Below are 22490 nucleotides of genomic sequence, written 5' to 3'. Positions count from 1 at the left end.
ATCCCTTCTCTTCCTAGATGTTGTGCTAAAGTTCCTATGAGGGCTCCTAACCTGAGATCTATGGGTGTCAAATTCAGGGGCCTGTGAACTTGGAAAGGAAAAATGACATCCTTAAGTTTTGCTAATTTCTAGATGAAATTTAGCGTTTCTTCAAATTACTAAGAAAGGTGATAAACCACAGTAGTATTAGCTGTACCTGCGACTTTGTCATGAACATCTTCATATCCTATTAAGTCTTTACAGGTATCTCAAAATCATATTTACATTAATCACCACTCTAAAATTACAGTGGTTTTTAGAAAAAAGTAATAGCAAAACCCACAATTACTTTTGCACCAACCTAACAGAGCCTGTTACTCTCTGTAGTAAACACATGTACTGACATATCACAAATTTACTTAATAACGTGATAGTTATTTCGGTTTAACTGTTTTCCTTGGTAATCCTACATATTTCATCATAGGTGTCGAAAACAGTGTTCTGATAAGGGTTCCATAGGCTTTACCAGACTCTAAAAGGGTCCATGACATGAAAAATGATGAAGAACTCACGTGAAAGGAAAGAACTTCAGAGAACCTGACGTAACAAGGAGATCTCAAATGATGATGACATAAATGCAGGGCAGTAACATGTTTGAGTTTCTTATCTTGTTCCAGAAATTCTCCTTACCCACTAGACAGGTGAAAGCGACGTCTGTGATTGGTTAGTTCAACTGACTTGAACTGGACTCTACAGTCTGGAAGCCTGATGGAGCCAACCCCTCTGTCAATTCAAACTAAGGTCACTAACTAATAACAAGACAGTATATAACCATCATCACGATTATTCAGATCGTAAATAAGACATCTATAAAGAATAGTAACAATATGTCTGGCACTGTCCTGAGCACTTTACATATATTAACTCATAACTTTCTCAGTCAGGAATCACTATTATTCCCAAGGGGAGAAAAACAAAGATTCAGAGTTATTGGATAACTCTTGACAAAATTACACAGCCAGGAAATAATGGAGACAGATTACAGAATTCATCAAGACTGGGCCTGGAGACTGCCACCTTCCTCCTCCTCCCTTTGGTCAATATTCAGAGGACTGGATAATTAACAACTTATCATTCTTCCTTCCAAAATTGCACGAGGATGAAGAGAAGTTGTTTTTATTATCACTCCTGATGATAATATCTAGCTTCAGGGCAGCCTTTTCAGAAATTCATGCTTTGGCCAGGAGATAAACACAGCAACACTCTTACAAAACCAAGTCGGGTACAGGCTACCAATAGAGACACTGCAGTGATGAGGGGGACACTACATTTTCATAAGGGGCCCAATTCCACCTCCAGGAATAAATCTGACTGTAGAAATGAGCCCAGGAAGACAGGCACAGAAGAATATAAAGGGCGATATGGTTTTCCATGGCGATGAGATGCCAATCTGGAAAACACAGGCTCTGGTTTCAGTCTCTACTGCCCTGTGTCACCTCAGATAAAAAGCACCAAAATATACTATGCCTTAGTTTCTCCAACTTTTAAAATAGGAAGGTGCTGCAATTATAGGACGAGGGTTTGTTCTGAGGATTCAGTAATTGGCAATGAAATACAGCACTTTGAAAAACATTTACTATGTTCTACAAACCCACTATTACTTATGAACCTATTTAATAGCTCTCCATGTATTCTAGGATCCAACATTCTATATGGCTAACTCTGAACACGATCTTAGATTTTAGTATTTTTCACACGGCATGCCAATCCCGCCAAAATTTATCCTGCTGTGACCTTCAATGACCTACATTTGCTACACTTGAGCAAAATCAAGTTCATTGCCATTCTCAGGCTATAATGAAAATTAAGGCTATTTCTGTTTCCTTCCCATGCCCCATAATTACACAATTAGAATTAGGAATTGTATTACTGACTGTTAGTTGTAGTAATGTTCAGCATACCATGCAAATTTTGCTGAAGTACACTTAATTTGACTGCTAAAATGTGTGATATCCCTGGACAGGATTTACATTATGAAAATCATAGGAAACAATTTTTATCGAAAGTTGAAACTAAAAATCCTTTGCAGGACTGTCAAGCAGAAAATGGGTACTCACGTTTCCTTTAACCACATAATTAGAATCATTCTTGATGTCTCTGGCTAGACCAAAATCACAAATCTTTGTGATCCGACCATGAGTAAGGAGGATATTTCTGGCTGCCAAGTCTCTGTGAATACACTATTAGGTTGGAGGAGAAAAGAAAACCATTTAAATTCATTTTAACTTGTAAAGAGTGAAAACTAACTTTTTAATATTAGAGTGTTGCTAATATTATAAAAAATCCAACACTTTTGTTTTAAAGTACTCAGTACACCAAAAATAAAAATCAAAAGTATGCCTTGAATGATGTTCACATAATCAAGAGTCTAATTACTATAATCTCTTTCAAAAGCAATTCTAATAAATGCTATTTTCTTCTCAGGACTGCTTTCATTCATAGGGAAATACATAAGAAATAGTCATATCATACTGTTGAAACTGAAAATTCATTTTGCATGCATTTCTTTGAATGTCCTTTCACAGAGTTCCTAACATGCCTTTGCAACTTCAATCTAACATCTCCCAAGGACACATGGAAGAAGGTCTTTATTTCAGCCATCCTATATCCTTTCTTAGTTTGGTAATTGTTGGGAAATGTCACCCATGACATTTAAGGGTAGGACTGGTAACCTCATTCTGTTTGGTTAATCTTACTTCCTAAGGAATCCTCTCACCCTTCCACAGACCATGCTCCTTGTTTCCATTCCATCATTCTCTTTCCATTCCTATCCTTCTCCCAAGTGTTTATTATTCTCTCTGACCCCTTATTTCCTGATACTTCATAAGCCACACATATAATATTTGGATCTAACTTCAATAAAACTGAAGCCTATGGTTCACCCTAAGCCTTGTAACTATGAGGTGCCCTCTGCTTTTACTGATAAAATGATTCTGTTCTCTAGGAACATATCCTATATCCTAAAAGCCAAAAGTTTTAAATGAATTTCAATGCATATAAAAGAATATTCATAGAAAAACTCATTTAGACAGGCTTGCACTTTAAAGCTTACAAATTAGAACAGGAATTCCAAAGAGACAGCCGTTGGAACATGAAGAAACTAAATTTCCTCTGCTTTTGGTTACCACACTTCAAAATGACACTCTGCATTCTAACTATGGCTCTAAAATGCTCTGTTCTCAAGAAAAAAAAAAATCAAAAAAATCAAAAAACCAAAACACAAAACTCTTTTGAGAATCACTCCCACTTACATTCTTGGAGGCAAGGAAAGCCATGCCCTTTGCCACCTGGTAAGAAAAGCTCAGCAAGTCTTCTAAGTCTAGAGCCAACTCGTCATCCTCCATGATGGCGGGTGTCACATCTCTTTCTATGTATGAGCCTGTGAGGAAGAGAGGATTTTTCTTAGCGATTAAAACCATAAAGGTTAGGACAGGAAAAGACAGTGGCAATGACAATACCAAAGGCTGGTAATGAATGAACTAATGTGAACTTGCAGGCAGATCACTTCCCTCGTGTCCAGCAAAGGTAGATGCTGAATCACAAAGTTAATATTTAACAATCCTAGGCTGAGTTACAAAATCCGTAGAGAGGGATGGCGAATTAATACAAAGATCCCATATCTATAGTAAGATGCTCAGGCACAAAAACAAATGCTCTGACCCCAAATTCCCACTTACAACCCTAACTGCCATTGACCATTGGCATTGCTACCGTAAAGCAGAACTGGTCTGCATCGTTGCTACTGGGAATGATGTTATATTCCACATTAGCATGATACATATACTCTTTGTAAATAAAGTTGCTCTTGTTGCTTGATAGGTAGGTACTCACCTATTCTCGCAGATCTCCTTTTGTCAGCCTTGGTTGGGACAACATAAGAAACTCCAGGTTTCATGTCCATGTACTCATTAGTACTATCGCTGCTGGGAGAGATGAAACAAGTCATGACTGAATCAAGTGGGACATGCAGAAGGGCACTCATGGGTCAGGCTCTACCTCCTCATCCCCTTTGCTACATAATAGACTGGACCAATTTGAAGAAAGCCATGTAAAGTTTGAATAGAGTTTGAAAATCTTATTCTGTAAGATATGACTTTTTAATATTTGATATTGGGGTCCATGCCCAGAAACTAGGTGTCCTTTTTGTGTTTAATCATATAGAGGACTCAGGTTAGAAATTTCCCATCTCTTGACACAATGAATTTAATGGGAGACAGAGAGCCAAATATGCTATCCTGTATCACCTCAAACTCTCTAAATGAGCCCCAGGAGACAAGATGAAAGAAAGACAAAGAAGAGCTTCCAAGATGTGTTATGGGGGAGGCAGAGATCGTTAACATATAGTGACTGATGGAAAAAGGTTTTAAAAAAAAATCAAGTTGGTTCAGATAAACACCAATAATTTGGATGATTTTCTGAACCATCTGGACCTCTTCAATCTGCAACATTTGGCTGGAGACTCTTCAAGATTTCTAGTACTTCCTGCTTCTGATTAGCATAGAAACACCATGACAACAATCTCCTTCAGAGTGTGCTGGTGGTTCCAATCCCATATGGGATCCCAAAGCACAAAGAACATCACACAGGATTGAACAATTTAGGCCATTATATCAGAAAGTTAAAGGATATATATAGGGCCAAGGTTTCGGAAAGAAGCAAAATGGCTCATTTCTTCATATAATGAGCACATGCCCAGGAGAAACTAACAAAAAGTGGTTTTGTACAGTTTCTACTACCACTTTACATTACTCAAGTTTATAGGATTAAAAAAACATAAAAGTTTCACCTGGGGTTTTAAACTTTAGTCAGAGGTACAGAAAATGGCTTTAAGAGGTAATTGCCCATCAATAATATTTACTGAGGTCTCCTTGAGGGCCTGGTGTTAAGGGTTCAGGAGGCAATGTCTTGTCATCGCAAGATGCAGTGGATATAAAGTGCATAAAAAGGATAGGAAAAATCTACCGCACAACTGCAGCAATATACAGTATAGGGGACTGGGCGAAATAACCATGACTTCTGTTGGACTGAGTACATCCAGGAAGTCTTCTCAAATGGTGGCTCTTAACAGCATTTCCAAAGAAAGAATAGGCAAGGTATGAGAAGAATTCTTCTCTGGTTGTAAATCAAACTCGAAGCTCTTTATACATGATTCAAATTCAGAATGGCATCAATGACGAAAGAGATGAAAATAATGTCCAGAATTTTTAAAAGCGTGCTGGAATAGTTACGACTTTTAATAGCATGATGAATTAAAAGGGGCAAGAGGCAAGGTATATAGGAATAATCCAGAGGTCAATAGCAAAAAGCCTACATGTAGAGATAAGTTCAGAGCTCTTTGTCATTCTGCTAAAGGTTTTAAAGGGACTTTATTGTGGCAACTTGAGAGGCTTTAGCATTTTCCCTATAAACAGTATCTCACTGGAAACATGCATACAGTACCAAGCTCAACGGTATAAATGGAAATACATGCAGGACAGAACCGTAAGAGAAACAGAAACAGAATTCATTCAGTTGCGTGAAACTAAAGTGTAGAAAAAAACTAGAAATGCATTTTTTAAAAATCAGCAAAAATCTAGGTTTAACACAGTTTGAATCTTTAAAAACACAATTTGAACTTTCTAAACTGTTAATCACATTTAAATGATTTAATAATTTTGATTTCATACCTCAGAGTACCTCAGTTCATTTTATAAAGAATCAGCCTTGATTGCAAACCCTTATGACCCCATGAACTGCCTGTCAACAGCTAACTATTTATGTAAATCAGTCTTACCAGGAAGACTCCTTTGAATGCAGAAGATTCTTATAAAGTGCAGTTTCTGCATGATCTTCCTGCTTTGAACAAATAAAAGAATCACGTTTTCTTCTCAAAAAATTCAAAAGATCACCATAGCAACAATATTCTGTAATGACCAGGGTGGGCCCTAAAAGCACATAAGAAAAGGTTAGAAAGAGGTGAGATATATAGATTAATTCTGCCTCCCATAAAAATACCCAAGGGTGGTCATGGCCGTTAATATTCAGCTTCAGTGGATAAGCCTACTTAGTCCCAATACAATCCTATATATTAACACTGCTTATCAAAAAAGCAGCATTATGTGGAGTAACATAAAACAAGCAAGTCTCTTTTAACCTGAATTTCTAAATGACATTAGTATTTGGGGCCAAGCCTGATTGCTGATTTTACAGACAGAAGTTACTGCTTTCAAAGGTTCTACTATTATCAAGCTTCCTACGTGAATCCTTTGATTCACTTCTGTTTACAGCAGGGCTTCACACACTCGCTGTAACGTTATTATGGAAATAACGAAGGCACAAACTGCGGCATAGTGGGAAAATCAGTCACATGGAGCAGCCAGCTGGGACGAGACTGGAAAGTGAGTGAAAACCTAAAATGACCTGTGTTCTGAGCACTACTAGTTGAAAAAAATTTTGGTGTTATGAATGTTTAAAACTGTAATTTGGAAGTAACAGGCAACTAATTAACTTAGGAAAGAAATTTTCTCATGAACAATTCATGATGTGGTGAAGCAACATTTATGGGGGTTGTTTGAAGACATTATATAAAGCTGTCAACTTTACCATGGATCTCTAGAAACAGCTCATTTTACACATCTTTGTTTCTTTCAACTGAAATACTTTCTGCGAACATCACAGACATCCTCGATGGGAACCTCAACTAAGGCTTCAAATTGGAAACTTATTTTTTACAGAAGTGAAATGTTTGCCTCATTTGGTGTATATTTGAGAACCAGTAGGCTTAGGGGCCTATTTTAAATTATAGTATGCAAATTAATATTAACCCTTTCAGTGGCTAAATATGATCAAGAAATATATAAAGCTTACAAGATAAGAGAAGCCTTCTGGTCGGGATGAGATATACAGGAGGCCAATGTTGTTGATGTTACAAACAAGACAATAACTAGTGTATGTCCTGGGCTGTTCTACCCCATAATGATAAAATTAAAACCTGCATTCTTAAGAACAATAAGGAAAACAAAATCTAGCAAGAGAGAACAATAATCTGGGTAAAAAATCTTCCAAGCACTTTATCATCTAGCATTGCCAAAATCATATTAAAATGTCATGTTCTGATAACTTGACAGACAATAAAAGGCAGTTTGGACATGGCTTTACCTCCAATGGTGCAGGCTCCAAGAAGATTCACAATATTCATATGATTACCAAGGTAACTCAGGACTTTGAGTTCAGACATGAGGGCTTCTCGTTCTGTTAAATGGGCACTTGCTAAAATTGGAAACATGCATTTTAGCAAAAAGCACAATTGGCAAACTGATGTCAAGCGCACGCAGTACCATACAGGAACTTACGTTTGAGCATCTTTACAGCGACAGTCATGGCCGCGTCCGACTTAATTAAGCCATAAGCAGTTGCCTCAACAACCTTCCCAAAAGCGCCAGCACCCAGGGTTTTCCCTGTAGGAAGGAAGACAACAAGGTAAGTGGTGGTGGTGCTGGTGGTGGAACTGAAGGATCATTTATGTAGTTTCAAAATCAATAAAGGAATTAAAAACAATTTTGTCTAGAGACATTTTCCTACAATGTTCTCTATGCCAACCTATCAAAAGGGGTGCAATTTCACAGAACACTCATTGTTTCAGGTGGAACAAAACAAAGGAAGCTACTGGAGTTCCTTAAAGTCATTGTTATGTGTACCCAAAAAGGTGACATGGAAAGCCCCTATTTCATACTGACCAAAACTCAGCCTGTTTCTGGGAAACTCCCATTTGTGATCATAAGGAAGTTGTGTTGGGTCTATGTAAACATAATTGTTTCCATTTATCTCCTCAACAACCTTCCACTGTACTTCATACATGGGTTTCTGTGGGGAGAAAGGGGAAAATAGATCACCTTTTAAGAATTATTGTCGGAGTCATTAGAGCACTCTGGAGAGAGAACAAATAAATGGTTACCTGTAAATATTTGTAGGTGAGAATCATCACAATAATGCACATCATGCCAGCTACGATTACAAAACCAATCAGCAAAGGAGTGAACAGGGTGTGGGGATGGATTTGCTCTAAAATCAAACAGAAATGTGGAATCACAAACTTTGGCAGGATGGGATCTCTACCACAGCCACTCATTCCCAAATTGACCTCCCAACTCACAGCCCATGGCAGGAAGCAAAGCTATGTGACTCTCAGAGCTTCACCTTGGTTACATCGTACTCTTGTTATTCAAATGAATCTTTAAAAATATAACTTGAAACCAGAATACTGCAGAATAGAAGTTGAGATTTCTGTAGAAAAGGAATAATTTATGCTGTTTTTCAATGAAAAGCAACATCTGAATGCACTTTGTACTTCAATCAAATCCCTGCCTTGTACAACTTTAAAAAAGAAGCTTCCTTTATGGATGGTTTATATTTTCTTCTTTACACTTTCCTGTATTTTCTAAATTTTCTACACTGAGCATGAATGTCTTTCACAACCAAAAAAAAACCACCATTTTTAAGGTATGCTTTTCGTTGCCCCGTCTGAAAAATTGATGATGTAGAACAATGGAAGATTCTTCCCCTCATTACTCAAAACCTGAGAAAATACGCCACTTTTTGGCACTAGTCTTTGCCGACTCAAAAAAAAAAAAAAAACCAAAAAAAACAAAACAAACAAACAAAAAAAACCCACAAAAAACAAACAAAACCCAAGAAGGCCTAAAAAGTAAGTGCCCACTTTCTTTGTCTTCCCACTTTGTACCAATTCAGCAATTTGCTCACAAGGAACTTTTAACTTATGTTAAGAGAGTTAGTCACACATGAATCAAATTTTAAATATTTTAAAGAAATAACTTGCTAACATGACTTCATAAAGGCAGTGTTAACTTTTGGATACAGTGTCTGGCAAAGTGTTAAAATAATTCACTTTAAATAATTGAAATTTTTAATTGAATTTAAATGTTAGATTGTTCTAATTCTGTTTGGGTGTAAGGTAAATATATTCCCCCCATTTGCTTTCTCTACCCCTTTTTAATGGAGACAATTGTAAATATACAACTAATATAAAAGAGGCGCACATACATATAAAATATATAAAGTAGCATGGTTAAAAGTGCTCTGGTAAAAACATATACTTAACAAGCTAGTACAAAATGAAACATAGCGAGTTTGATGACAGTATGGTGTGATGTACGTATTACCAGAAATGACATGGTCAATGTTGGAATGAACTTAAAATCATGATTGATATGGTAGACAGAGCCTAAACATCCCCTTAAATTGGATTAAAAAGAAATATACCTTTGTTGTTACCTTTAAATGCAAAGTTAAAATAGGCAGAAGTCTTGCCCACATCGTTGTAAGCCTTACATTCAACCGTGCCATTGTGCTTGAATGCACTAGAATCTACGGAACTCTGAACCACTAGTTTTCCAAACGGTGGCCCAGATGCGTTTAGTGTCTGCACATCCACTGGCAGTACAGAAGCAGAGCATCTAAAGGGAAGAAAACAAAAGCCCAGGTTTACTCTAGGAAAATAAATAAATACGTAAGACCCTTGGGTTGTGGCACACTTTTAAAACAAAGTTAGAGGTTCATAATCAACAGAAAATGTCCTTTTACAAGTGTCTAAGAATAAGCACTTTGGTGACCTAGTGAGTGAAAAAAGCACTGGGGAAGAGAAGGGCAGAGGAGGCTTTGGAGTCAGATGTGGGTTTGAATCCTGATGAGTTAAAGACTGAGTTTCTACCACTGTAAAACGGGGATGGTAATACCCATTGCAGAGGGTTACTGAAAGGACTGGAAAGGAATTCAATAAAATGGCAGGCATATATGCTGGTACACAGCAGGTCCCTAAAATAAACAAGCTTCAAAAGGGTACATGAATGGTTGAAAATAAATAGCATAGAGGAGGAAAGCATAAAAAATCTTCAAGGGACTGGGCGCAGTAGCTCACACCTATAATCTCAGCACTTTAGAAGGCCGAGGCGGGCAGATCACCTGAAGTCAGGAGTTCGAGACCAGACTGGCCAACACGGTGAAACTCTGTCTCTACTAAAAATACAGAAATTAGTTGGGCGTGGTGGCAGGCACCTGTAATCCCAGCTACTCAGAGGCTGAGGCAGGAGAATCACTTGAACCCAGGAGGCAGAGGTTGCAGTGAGCCAAGATCACTCCACTGTACTCCAGCCTGGGCAACAGAGTGAGACTCCGTCTCAACAACAACAAAAAAATCAAGAATGTAGACCAGGAAATAGTCAAAGTGGGGACCGAAGTTTGAGTTCTAAGCAGGAAGGCCTAGTTGTACTGCAAGTGGCTGAGACCACCACTGCAAGGGATCTTTTCATGAGCCAGACCCCAACTTCCCTATTCTAAACACCTAGCTATTTCCTGTTTCCCTTCTTAACACCTACATACATTCACTGTTTATTCCATCTATTATGTGTCTCTACCCACTAGAACAAGCTTGTCCAACCTGCAGCCCACATGTGGCTCACGACAGCTTTGAATGCGACCCAACACAAATTCATAAAGCTTAAAACATTATGAGTTTTGTTTGCAATTTTTGTTTTAGCTCATCAGCTATCATTAGTGTTACTGTATTTTATGTGTGGCCTAAGACAGTCGTTTTCTTCCTATGTGGCCCAGGGAAGCCAAAAGATTGAACACCCCTGCACTAGAATATAAACTCATGAAGGCAAAAAGACTTGGGTGTGTTCTGTCCATTAGAATAGTGTCTGGTACACACTCGCCACTCCCTGTGTATCTACTGAATTAATGCCTGTAACTACGGGGCTTGCTTCCGCTGTGGTCATTCCTCCCAGGGGCTCCTTAGTATTCCCCAAAAGAAAACACTCTCCTAAAATCCAGCTGAAAACAGCAATCTGATGTAACCCCTTCCAACTTGTTGTGATAAAGAGGCTTATTCCATGAAAAATAAAATTTCCGCGATCATACTGACTATTCAATTGTGACGTTAACCTGGGCTTTTAAAGCCTGAGCATAAAATAGCAATTGATGGATGAAAACAGCTATAGTGACCCCATTTTCGTCTTCAGGTAACGCAAAAGGACAATTTAAGGCTTAAGTGTGGATGGTGAGGGGCAAGCAGCACAGTGCCAGATGTTCTCTGTTCAGGGGCTGGGCACCTAATCAAGAAGAAACCCTTTTTAAAAGCGGTCGCTTGCAAACGCCATATGTATGTTGTAATTGTGCGATCATTACTTTTTGGTAACTTGGCAATTAACTACTGAGGTAATTTTTTCATGATAACTACAGTCACATTTCCCACACACATTACCTCCTGTGTATAGAATGGAAATCTAATTACTCTGTCCTGCAAAATTGCTTTATCTACCTGCAGGCTAGAAATTGCATGATAAATCCAGAAAGATAACCACCAAAATAGAGAAGTCATTCAGTAATCATTTTTCAGCAAACAAAATTAATGTCTACCAAGAAAAATACAGCAATTATCCCTTCTAAAAAGCCACATGGCTAGAAAAAAAAAATAATCAAAACAAAGCTTTTTTAAAAAAAAAAAAAAAATCAGAAAACATATTTGAAATTCAAGTGAACTACAGTCCTTCCTCTCTGCATTATAAACAGTGCCAAAAATAATCATCTCACCTCTGCTCAGTTCCCGGACAAAAATACCAATCTATTGTGGGTTCTGGGAATCCTGCTGCCACACATTGGAGCATGCCATTCACGAGCCTGTCGTAAGTCAGGATTTCTGGTTTTGCTGCAGGAAAACAGAAGTGGCCATATGTCAGAGTGCTGAAAAACCTCAGTGACATTCACTTCACTCCCTGTCTAATCCCTACAACCTTCCTGAGGCTGCTGAGGAGGCTGAGGGAGCACGTTCAAAGGGCAGTATCTGAACCAGGGAGTGGAAGGTACAAGGAGGCGGCTGTCAGGGTCCAACCCAGAAAGGCTTTCCCAGCGACAGTGGCCCAGCCCCAGAGCAGATGGCTGAGGCAGAGGTCGCAGGGCCAACTGCAGAGTTTCTGCTTTCAGGGAGTGGGGATCTGAAAGACTGCTTCTAATCAAGACTCCAGGACTCCAAAGTGCTCTATAGGTAAAAATCCACTTTAAAGGATTCCTGCCAATGGGATTTCAAGCAACTGTACCTGCCCTAGGAATTTCAAGTTATTGTGGGAACTGGAATGGATGAAATTAGGAGTTGTTAGAGGAAAAGATAAGCCCCACTCTTTGCTCTTACAAGAATTGTCTCCTTTTCCGGGGTGGAAGGGTGGTGCTGATTAAAAGCTGCATCACTCTATTTACACAGAAGCTAGAACATAAAGAGTAAAATACAATATGGGCTTTACTTCAAATCTTTGTTTCAAATGCAAAATATGAACAGAAAACTAGAAGAGAAAACCAGCCCAAGATTTATGTATTTATGTATATATGAACCTGAATATATATATATATATATCTCTGAATATATTCGCCGTAACAGCAGAAATGCTCTAATTCGGTATTTCTATGTAACTACAATAACCAGCTGATACTCAAGAATTTCTAATTTTTGAAGTTATTTACAAAGTGAAAGGAAGATGCACTCGGTGGTTTCGATAGCAATACATCTGAAGGATTCTAACCCTTTGAGAATAAATAAGCTCAACAGAAGCATCAGGATGGCAGGGATGGTGATATGCTCACCCTGTACTTGGAGTACAGCATTGATTGTGCCAAGTCTAAGCACAGAATTACGGGAGCCCCATGCATAGTGGACACATCTGAATACCAGCTCTTACATTTCTCAGGTCTTTGAACTTGAGTAAGTTTCTACGTCTCTCTAAATTTTTGTTTCCTTATGTGTAAAATGGGAATAATAATTGTGCCCATCTCATAGGGATATTGAGACAATTAAATGAGATGGCACATAGAGAGAGCTAAGAATGACTTATAGAAATGCAACAGTTATTTATTATTATTATTGCTGGGCCCGGTGGCTCAAGCCTACAATCTCAGCACACTTTGGGAGGCTGAGGCAGTGGATTACCTGAGGTCAGGAGTTGGAGACTAGCCTGGGCAACACGGTGAAACTGCATCTCTACTAAAAACACAAAAATTAGCTTGGCATGATGGCATGCGCCTGTAGTCCCAGCTACTCGGTAGGCTGAGGCAGGAGGATGGCTTGAACCTGGGAGGCAGAGGTTGCAGTGACCACCACTGCACTCCAGCCCTGGGTGACAGAGTAGGACTCCATCTCAAAAAGAAAATTTTTTATTACTATTATTCCTGAGTTATTCTTTTATAATCAGAATATCTACCTTTCTTGGATAATTAATTTCACTACAAATGAAATGAACTGTATTTGTCACTCTATTCTCCTCAATAATCTAAAAATTCCTTCTTTAAAATAGTCTGATAAGGTATATATTTTAACCCAATGCACAGGGAATTCAACATCAATTATGTTACAACTGATAGGGAAAATAAAAGCAGTGAGAAGGAAAGATTGACAGATCAGAAACTTAGGAAGTTTATTTCCCCAAAGGAAGGTAACACTGATAAATGACATCTTTGTAGAACAACCTCTCAGCATCTCACCTCCCTGGAGGCAAATGAGTAGGCAGAGATCAGAGTATCCACATGCATGACACACCCACCTGTCACTCAACCTGGCCCTGCTGATGAGCAGGCCATTTGGCTAATATACACAAAAGAGAAACTCTCCAAAACAATCTCAAGGTAGGGGCATCCTTGAGAGTTTGGATCCAATGCCAGCTTTCACAAATAGAGCAAGAAGACAAGCCATCGTCTTGCGAAAGCATCCATCTGGCAAGTTTCATTTAATTATCATGGGCAACTGTGTGATCAAGCTGAAAAGTAGGACACAACACAAAAAATCAGCAGACCCTTAGGATAATGCTATTTGCTGGGGACTCTAGGTGCCATACTGTGGGTCTCTCTGGACTCAGTTTAAGTGTCACCTCCTTTTCTAAGCAAGCCTAAACTCTCTGATGCCAAGTTGGTCTCTCTCCTTTCCTTATTCCCAAAGCATTTATGAACACCTGATGCTGGTATGCAAGATCTTGGTCTGCCTCCTCCATCAGACTCGATGTTCTCGAGGGCAGAAATGACATCTTATGGATTGAGTATACTTGTAACTCCTAGCTCAGTGTGACCCACAGCAGGCGCACAGTAAGAGCTGTTGAATGATGAAGACCCCACCCAAAGGAACAAGTCTCTAAGATTCCAAAGGCATTCAATTATAGAATCACAAGAAGAGAACTGTGAGAATAGCCTAATGGTGACTTTTGTAAATACGGCACTATTTCTATTATTTTTGCAATAGAGGGCCATGAGATAAGAAATCCTAGTGGCTGACCACATGAATTCTTTATAACACTGAGATGAATGATGAGTGGGATCAGTCTACACTAAGATGGTAGAGATAACTGAATAGGACTCAAATAGGAGCTAAGTTCACAAACAGATGTACTCATACCTATATTCCCTTAACACTCATACTTCTAATGCTTATAACACTACATGGTAAATTCTTAGTGGAATTAAATATTAACTCAATAGGCGGAGGAAGGGCTGAAAGCACACTTTAAGATGATGTCAACAATGATTATCTCTGGGTAGTAGGGTTATGAAAAGTTTCTATTTTATTCCTTTATTTCTAATTTTATTTTTCAATGAATGGGTAGCTGAAAGTGAACCTATAAAACATTGTTTAATTAAAAAATTGGAACAGCTCAAAATTACATAATCAATTCCATTTAGCTTTGGTTACAAGTGTGCTCTAACATCCAAGCCTTCTAGCGTGACACCTGGTAGCAGTTATACAACAGCCATGGCTGCCAACGGTGTGGTCTGGCTGGCCTACTTGTTCCCATGTGCCGGTTAATTAAGCAGTTTTGTTAAGTTCCTATCCCAGGTGGGTCATAACCTAAGGCTAATTGAGCAGCTTTTGTCCTGTTGGCCTGAGGTTGGCCAACCAAGCTCACAGGGTCCTAAATCTTCAATATGCCTTAGACTCTCTAAGGGAAGAGGATAAATGCACATTCCTAGGCCACACCTCCAGAGATCTGGTAAGCTGAGGATATGAGCCAGCAATGTACTTTTTTAAAGGGCCTTTAAGGAACCCTTATCAAAGCCAGGACTAGAGTAGGGCAAGAGAAGCACCCAGAGCATAAAAATAAGAAGGGCACTAACCCTAAAAGGCCTACACCACAAGTGGGTACCTGTGTGAGTACCTCCTTACATTTCACACTCTAGGTGCCTTTCTTGCCTCACCTCGGTCCAGCCCTTTCCCTAACATTGGTGCTAAGAGACCTCCTTCTGAAAAGGATGAGACATACTAGTACAGCATGAGCTGTATATGGCAAGTTGCATTATGAAAATATTTAATGCATAAAGAATGAGCCAGGTAGAAATCTAATTCCTAAAAATGAAAATCTCAGCTCATTTGCATTTTGTAAGTGCCTCAATGCACCGTGTTTGGCATTAAATATACATCTTGCTTTTAAAGATACATAACTCTGCAGTTCTCCAGGTTAAATCTGAGCTGTGGCTTCTTAGATATTCTGCAATAAGCAGTGTAGCAAATGACACATTCCCTAATTCCTCCCAAGTTGGAGGTTTAGATAAGCCTAAGAGGTATATAAGTTATGCATTTACTGTGGAGATAAAAAAAAAAAAAATAGCCTTTTTGCCTTTAAAAACATTGTGGACCTGAGTCATTCGGATATCTCCAACAACACCGATCAGCTTGTAGGCAGATTTCAGATGCTTGTAACTCTGCTGAGAATTTATTGCTCTTGCAATTAAAACTCCTACACATCCAGTGATTTACCCCACAGATTTGTGATCTTGGAAAATACTCCTTTTCATCACCATCCAGTCCATGTGGAAAGCAAGAACAAAATGAATTTTAAGAACACAATACAGATAACAAAGCTGAGGGCTGGTGGCTGAAAGGGAATACACAAGCCAGTGGTAGAAGGGGTCTTCCTTTCTTCATCTAAATGCAGGGAGGCATTTTTTGAGTAGAGTTCTCTCACCCCAGCCACTTTAACCAACTTCCGCTATAAATGCGCATTTGACCACATTTTATAATCAGCAGGACAAAAAACACAAACACTTAAGTATCCAAATAATAAAAGACTAAATGAAGAGGGATCATAAGAATGAATTTCTGTTTTTAAAGTTTGAGGTTTGCTGGTGTTTAATGGCAATGAAGCAGTGCTTTTCCAGAATTTGTCACTATCCTGGTCTTGGGGTCTGTGTAAAACCTACACTTATGCCATAATACCATTATAATAAAGAAATTTAAGTCAGCTAAAATTGGAGTATAAAAATAACTCAACTTTACTTATAAAAGGAATATTACACTTTTTTAAAAATTCCCAGAATAGATATTTTAGACATACACTGTGTCTTATACATTCTTAAAGATATCCAGAAACTGGCATATGGACACTAACAGTTTATTTAACAAACAAAATAAAACTCAACTACAATCTCCTGTACCTATTTAACTTTAACAGTGACTGTCATTTTAAAAAGAAAAAATCATTCTCTTAATGAAGTGATGTTCTCAACTAGGGCTCAGCAAAGTTTTACTCTAAAGGGGTGAGATAAATATTCCAGGTGACTATTTTAGATTTGTGGGTCATCAGGTCTTTCCTGCAACTCAGTTCTGCAGCTGTAGGACAAATGTGCTCATAGACAACATGTAATCAAATAGGCATGGCTGTTTTCAATAAAACTTTCCTCATGGGCACTAACATTTGAGTTGTACTCTCATGTCTCATGAAATCTCCTGATTTTTTTCAACTACTCAAAAATAAATTCAATAACGTTCTTAGTTTGTGAGCCATTCAAAAACAGGTTATAGGCTGGGTACAGTGGCTCACACCTGTAATCCCAGCACTTTGGGAGGCCAAGGCAGGAGGATCACTTGAGGTCAGGAGTTCAAGACCAGCCTGGCCAACATGGTGAAACCTTGTCTCTACTAAAAATACAAAAATAAGCCAGGCATGGTGGCGGGTGCCTGTAATACCAGCTACTCAGGAGGCTGAGGCAGGAGAACTGCTTGAACCTGAGAAGTGGAGGTTGCAGTGAGCCAAGATTGTGCCACTGTACTTCAGCTCAGGCGACAGAGCAAGACTCTGTCTCAAAAGCAAAAAACAAAACAAAACAAAAACAAGCTACAGGCCAATTTTGGCCAGCAGACTATAGTTCTACCAACCCCTGTTCTAAACAGAAATCAAAAAGATATCCCAATTGCGAGATTATGTTGAAAAATGATGAAACTACTTGGACAGAGATTTCTTCAGCCAGAATCACTGTTCAATTTACAGGAGCACTGTTGCTGTATCACCCAGCGGTGGGGAAGAAGACCTGTACACACATCACAATTCCACTCTGCTTGCTGCCGAGCAGTGCGGGCATGGGACAAAGTCTCCTTTTTCCTACTCTGGAAAAGTAGCTAATTCATTTTGCCACATAATTCAGAAGTGGAGAAGACGAGTATTGACAGAATGCCCATGGAAACATTAAGTCCCTATTCTTGGATTAATTTAAATTTCACTACATTACAGGTGACCTTGCATACATCTGTAAATGAAGGAAGCTAATCTGATGTAAAAACAAGTGGCTCAATTGAAAAGAAAATCTCCACAAAGTGGAAGTTCCACAATATAAAAGGGGCCACTCAATGCTTTTAGCAAAGTCTATGTATCCAAGTTTAGAGTCAATTCCAGCAGTTTATATGGCTACATACCTAAACCTGTTTCTCTTGCTTTTCCACCATCAATATAAAAAAATAGCCAAACCACACAAACGGGGGCAACCAAGGGCTATGGATCCAGACAGGTTACCTGGTTCTCTTACAGGTTCAGTGTTTACATCAAGGCCCCTAAATTAGCAACACATCCACCAGACCAACTTTCTTATGAGATAGGGAGGAACAGTAATGACACCAACCTTTGAGGAGGGGAAGATGTTTAGCTTAGTTCAGAGCTACATCTGCTAAATTTTTTCAGAACAGAAGAGAATCAAGTTCTACTTTAAAAGTAGGTTGCCATTATATCTTTTTTTTTTTTTTCCAATTTAAACATCTATAACAATTCTTGCCTCCACAGAGATCCTCTTTATAAGGAGAAAGAGATATTAGAGTGTCACATCAAAAACAACATTCATAATTCCCAAGCAATTTGAGAACAAAATCTCATTTCAAGTTCAGGAAGAGAAAATAAAAACAGAGTTCAAACACTGTCAGATATCTCAAATGAACACACATTATCTATAAAAAGATTAATATGAAAAGACAAGCAATGATTTTTACATAGATTAGTTACCACACTAAGAAGATCTGAAAATTATTCCTTAATTTAAAACTATCCTGAAAGATAGCACAGTATATCTACCATATCATATATTGAAGACACAGAGCATGAAAAATAACGACAGATGATAACCTTATTAACTTCTAGCCACTTAAGCAAGGTCACTCGTTAGAGATTAAACAAGATAATTATAAACTTTAAATAATCATCTGACGGGTTTCTTTTAAAGTTCAGTCACATCATTTCAAAGTCCCACCTCACTCCCGGATGTCTCAAAATTGCATCACGCATGGGCTAGAGAAATTATAAAAGATCCATACACTGAGATGCCAAAATGATGTTATAGAAAGACATTCACAATGCTTTTGTTGTGCAGCGCCAAAAATCTAGGTTATAAAGCAATATGATCTTATTTTTATTAAAAAAATGGTCTGGAGGAATATATAATAAATAATATTAGTAACGGTAATCCATAAAAAGTAAAGAAACATAAAAAGTAAAAATAAACTTAAAATGATTTTTATTTTTACTTATTTACATTTTCTAATTGTTCTACCCTTCACATAATGCTTTTGTAATAAGAAAAAATTGTTTTAATTTAAAAACATATGCAGTATGCAAATGTTCACACAAACCAAGCTATGTTCCAGTTACTGTTGCAGCCTTAGAGCAAACTCTCAAAAGCAAGTAAATAAATCAGAAAGGAGTCCTATTCAGCACTTTATTTAATGTTTAAAAATTCTAATTATTTAATATAAAAGGAAGTCACTCTAATAGAATCCACCTAATGGGGGAAAACACTGAAAAGCAAAGACTTTCAAGCAAAAATCAACATCAAGTCTTCAAATTTGTGGCCTCTAACACAAGTATGGTTTGGACACGCATGTTTTTGAAAGGTCCTACCATTTTTTTAAAAAATGGAAATAAAAAGCTAATAGGTTAAGTGGTGGGAAGACATTTCCATCTTCCAAAAAAGTTGAAGTTCTAGTAACTTCGCTCTTTTTTGTGAGGATCTTCCTGAACAGCACAGTGGCCTTAAGGACCAAATCTGAGCAGTCCTTGCAGGCAAGACTGCCATTATTATTTTACTCTGGATAAGGGTACTTGGAGATTCCAGTCAGGTGGGTGACCCGGAGAGCTGGCAAACAGGTGAAGTCATCTATATGGCTGGCTTCCCAGGTCTATGATACAGTTTGAATATTTGCCTCCTTCAAATCTCATGTTTAAAAACTGATCCTGAATACTGGAGGTGGGGCCTGATGGGAGGTGTCTGTGTCATGGGGACAGATCTTTCTTTCATGATTAGCTTGGTGCTGTCCTAGAGGGAATCAGTGACTTATCGCACTATTAGTTCCCTCGAGATCTGAGTTTTAAAAACAACCTGGCACCCTTCTTCTCCTCTCTCGCTCTCTCGCCATGTGATGCCTGCTCCCCTTCCCCTTCCACCACGAGTGGAAGCTTCCTGAAGCCCTCACCAGAAGCAGATGTTTCTTACAGCCTGCAGAACTCTGAGCCAAATAAACCTCTTCTCTTTATAAATCACCCAGCCTCGGGTTTTTGTTTTGTTTTGTTTTGTTTTTTAACAGCAATACAAATGCACTGACAGTAGTCTACCTGTGATCACTTCTGGTAGGCTGGCCAAAAGCTAGTTGGCTATGTGCTTTATCTGCAGGAGTTTCTCACTAGAATTGGTTCAGCCATCCATAACTGGATTTAACTATATCCAAAAACACTAAAAGGCAGCCCAGACTTTGCAAACATGGTCAAAGGGAATCTTTCTCATCAAGAGGCCTTATTCTGGGTCATTTATTGCTTTGGCTGATTTTGGTATACTGTATGACCTATAAATAATTGCTAACAACAGATAGGATGTTAATTATATGATGCAGTGATTTAGAAATAATACATTATTTAACATTTCCTTAAATTGTTTCTCAACTCCCTGTTAATACCCTTCCATAAATTCAGTGAAATTGGTGACTTCTGAGTTAATTTGGTGCACTTCAGCAGCCATTTGGGTTTCAATCTAGCTCAACATTAAATGCATCCTATGTAAGGCTAATGATCAAAGGGAGCCCTTCAGTTCTCAATGTCTGCCTCCCCGTCACTACCACGTGAGGATCAGAGTACTCCCACTGCACTGGCTGAAATCGTCATTAAAGGATAAGCCTTTAAGATGGGAAAGAGATCTACTTATGATCCCTAAATACCATTTGCCACATATTTTAAATGCATAATACCGCCCTGGAAATGCTACCAAATCATGTTTTGAACTATCCACTTTAAGGTTACAAGATCTTCTTAAAATCATTCCAAAGATTTGAAAAACAACTGGCTTATCATATCAATCATAATTTATTTCTACAATTATGTAAATTACTTCGGGATTCACATGGGTATTTAAAATTAAAGCCAAAATAAACCTACAAAATATTTACTTTACTGATTATCCTTTCAGTCCACTATAAAGTTTGTTATTTATTCAAGAAATACGAGATGGAGTGGGAAAACAGGCCAAATGGATATATTAGGATTAAAGTGCATATTTGGCCTTTTATTTGTCCTGGATCTGGCAAAAAACCTCATTGTATGACATTTAATATAACCAAAGAGGCCATCAGTTCCTAAATAAGTAGCATAAGCTACCCATAGCATCTTGGCAATGTCATTTTTTCTAATATTTCCAATAATTTTGGAAAGGGTAATGCCTATTAAGAAAGCACTTTGAGGTAAGGTTTCAAAACTCTACTTTTTTCCTGATTTTCACTTCCAAGAAAAACAAATCACCATTTTCACTGAAGGATATCAAACATTTCAGATCTAAGAACTTGATTTCTATACACATCTTGGATAAGCAATTCCAAAAGTAATTAGAGTAATGCAAATTCAATGCAGATATAATCACTAATTTTTGGTTTTGCTTTGTTTTTTAATGAAAATTCCTATCAGTTTCCACTAGAAGTTCTCAAAAATGGCAACCATGTTATAGCTCTTGGCCATTATAAACCACCTTAAATGTCACTGAGTCAGTTCAACATGTCCATGTAAATCATGGCTTGATTAGAGAGGTTAGAAACAGTATTAGAACATTTAAGCTTAACATGTTGTTATATACTGGTTTTCTTAACATAAATTGTCAGAGCACAATATTTTTTTGAAGTCTACCATATAAGCAATTAAAACATGCCCCTTCCCCACATTCAATATACTGAAATTTTCATGTGGAATTTTCAAAACAAATAGATTTTTCAACTGCCAAACATTTAACCAGGCCAAATCAAGGATTTCACTAGCATTTCTTGCAGATGAATCTATTAAGCAATTATGCATTAGTGTCACAGAGTAAAAGTAGGCTGAATTTCGGCACTAACACTATGCATTCATTATTCTGATTTTTATCAATTCTGATTTTTGCAGAACACAATCCCTTTTGTCCTTGAGGCTGAGCTTATTTACAAAATAAACCATACAGTACACCTACATATGTAACTGGCTCAGCTAACATGATGTCAAAAAGGCCACAACTATCCTAAGTTTAAAACTGTAAAATTATTTTAGCTTTTGATTTTAAAATTTAACATGAAAAAAATCCTACCTCAAGAGCTAAGGGATGAGGATGCAAAATCATGAGAATGATAGAATGAACTCTGGGGACCTGGGAAGAAGGGTGGAAGGAGGGTGAGGGATAAAAGACTATACATGGGTACAGTGTACACTGCTTGGTGATAGATGCACCAAAATCTCACAAATCACCATGAAAGAACTTATCTATGTAACTAAAACCCACCTGTTCCCCAAAAACTATTGAAATAAAATTTAAAAGAATTCTATCACATAATAATGTTAACTAAAATTTTTTTCAATTAAAAAATCAACAAACAAATCAGCTAACCATATCTGTAAAGAGCAACTGCGACATACCTCAGAGACAGTTTAAAGCTCAAACGTAAATGCTACTACCTCTGTCCAAACGTTTGGCAATCAAGAAATCCAACGTGTTAAGTAAGTGAAATAAATGCCTTTGTCAGTTTGCTATTTGTAACAAACTGACATCAAGGAAGAGACTTTCTGAAGAGCTTAACTTGAGGTCAGGACCAACATGATCCTCATCTGTATATCCAGTGAAATACAGTGGGACCTCAGGAAGTGCTGGGTGGGTATTAAGAGAACCACACT

At 38.0% G+C, this 22490-nt stretch overlaps 1 protein-coding gene across 3 annotated transcripts in view; it reads right to left on the bottom strand.

The window, feature by feature from the left end:
* Positions 1–22490, bottom strand: part of KIT (v-kit Hardy-Zuckerman 4 feline sarcoma viral oncogene homolog) — a 110225-nt gene that overhangs the window by 5404 nt on the left and 82331 nt on the right. For 2 of the 3 annotated variants that reach the window (XM_011992496.1, XM_011992497.1), the window contains exons 8-17: positions 11626–11740; positions 9310–9491; positions 7973–8079; positions 7755–7881; positions 7371–7475; positions 7177–7287; positions 5813–5963; positions 3871–3962; positions 3291–3418; positions 2097–2219 (exon numbers count right to left, since the gene is read on the bottom strand). In XM_011992496.1, coding sequence (XP_011847886.1) covers positions 2097–2219; positions 3291–3418; positions 3871–3962; positions 5813–5963; positions 7177–7287; positions 7371–7475; positions 7755–7881; positions 7973–8079; positions 9310–9491; positions 11626–11740 — 1241 coding nt within the window. Of the gene's footprint in view, positions 1–2096; positions 2220–3290; positions 3419–3870; positions 3963–5812; positions 5964–7176; positions 7288–7370; positions 7476–7754; positions 7882–7972; positions 8080–9297; positions 9492–11625; positions 11741–22490 lie in introns of all 3 variants that reach the window. The other variant, XM_011992495.1, reaches the window with a different exon arrangement.

This window comes from Mandrillus leucophaeus, unplaced genomic scaffold (assembly GCF_000951045.1).
Source record: "Mandrillus leucophaeus isolate KB7577 unplaced genomic scaffold, Mleu.le_1.0 Scaffold412, whole genome shotgun sequence".
Lineage (NCBI taxonomy): Eukaryota > Metazoa > Chordata > Mammalia > Primates > Cercopithecidae > Mandrillus > Mandrillus leucophaeus.
Note: the sequence above shows the minus strand (reverse complement) of the source record. Positions and strands in the feature narration are given on the sequence as shown.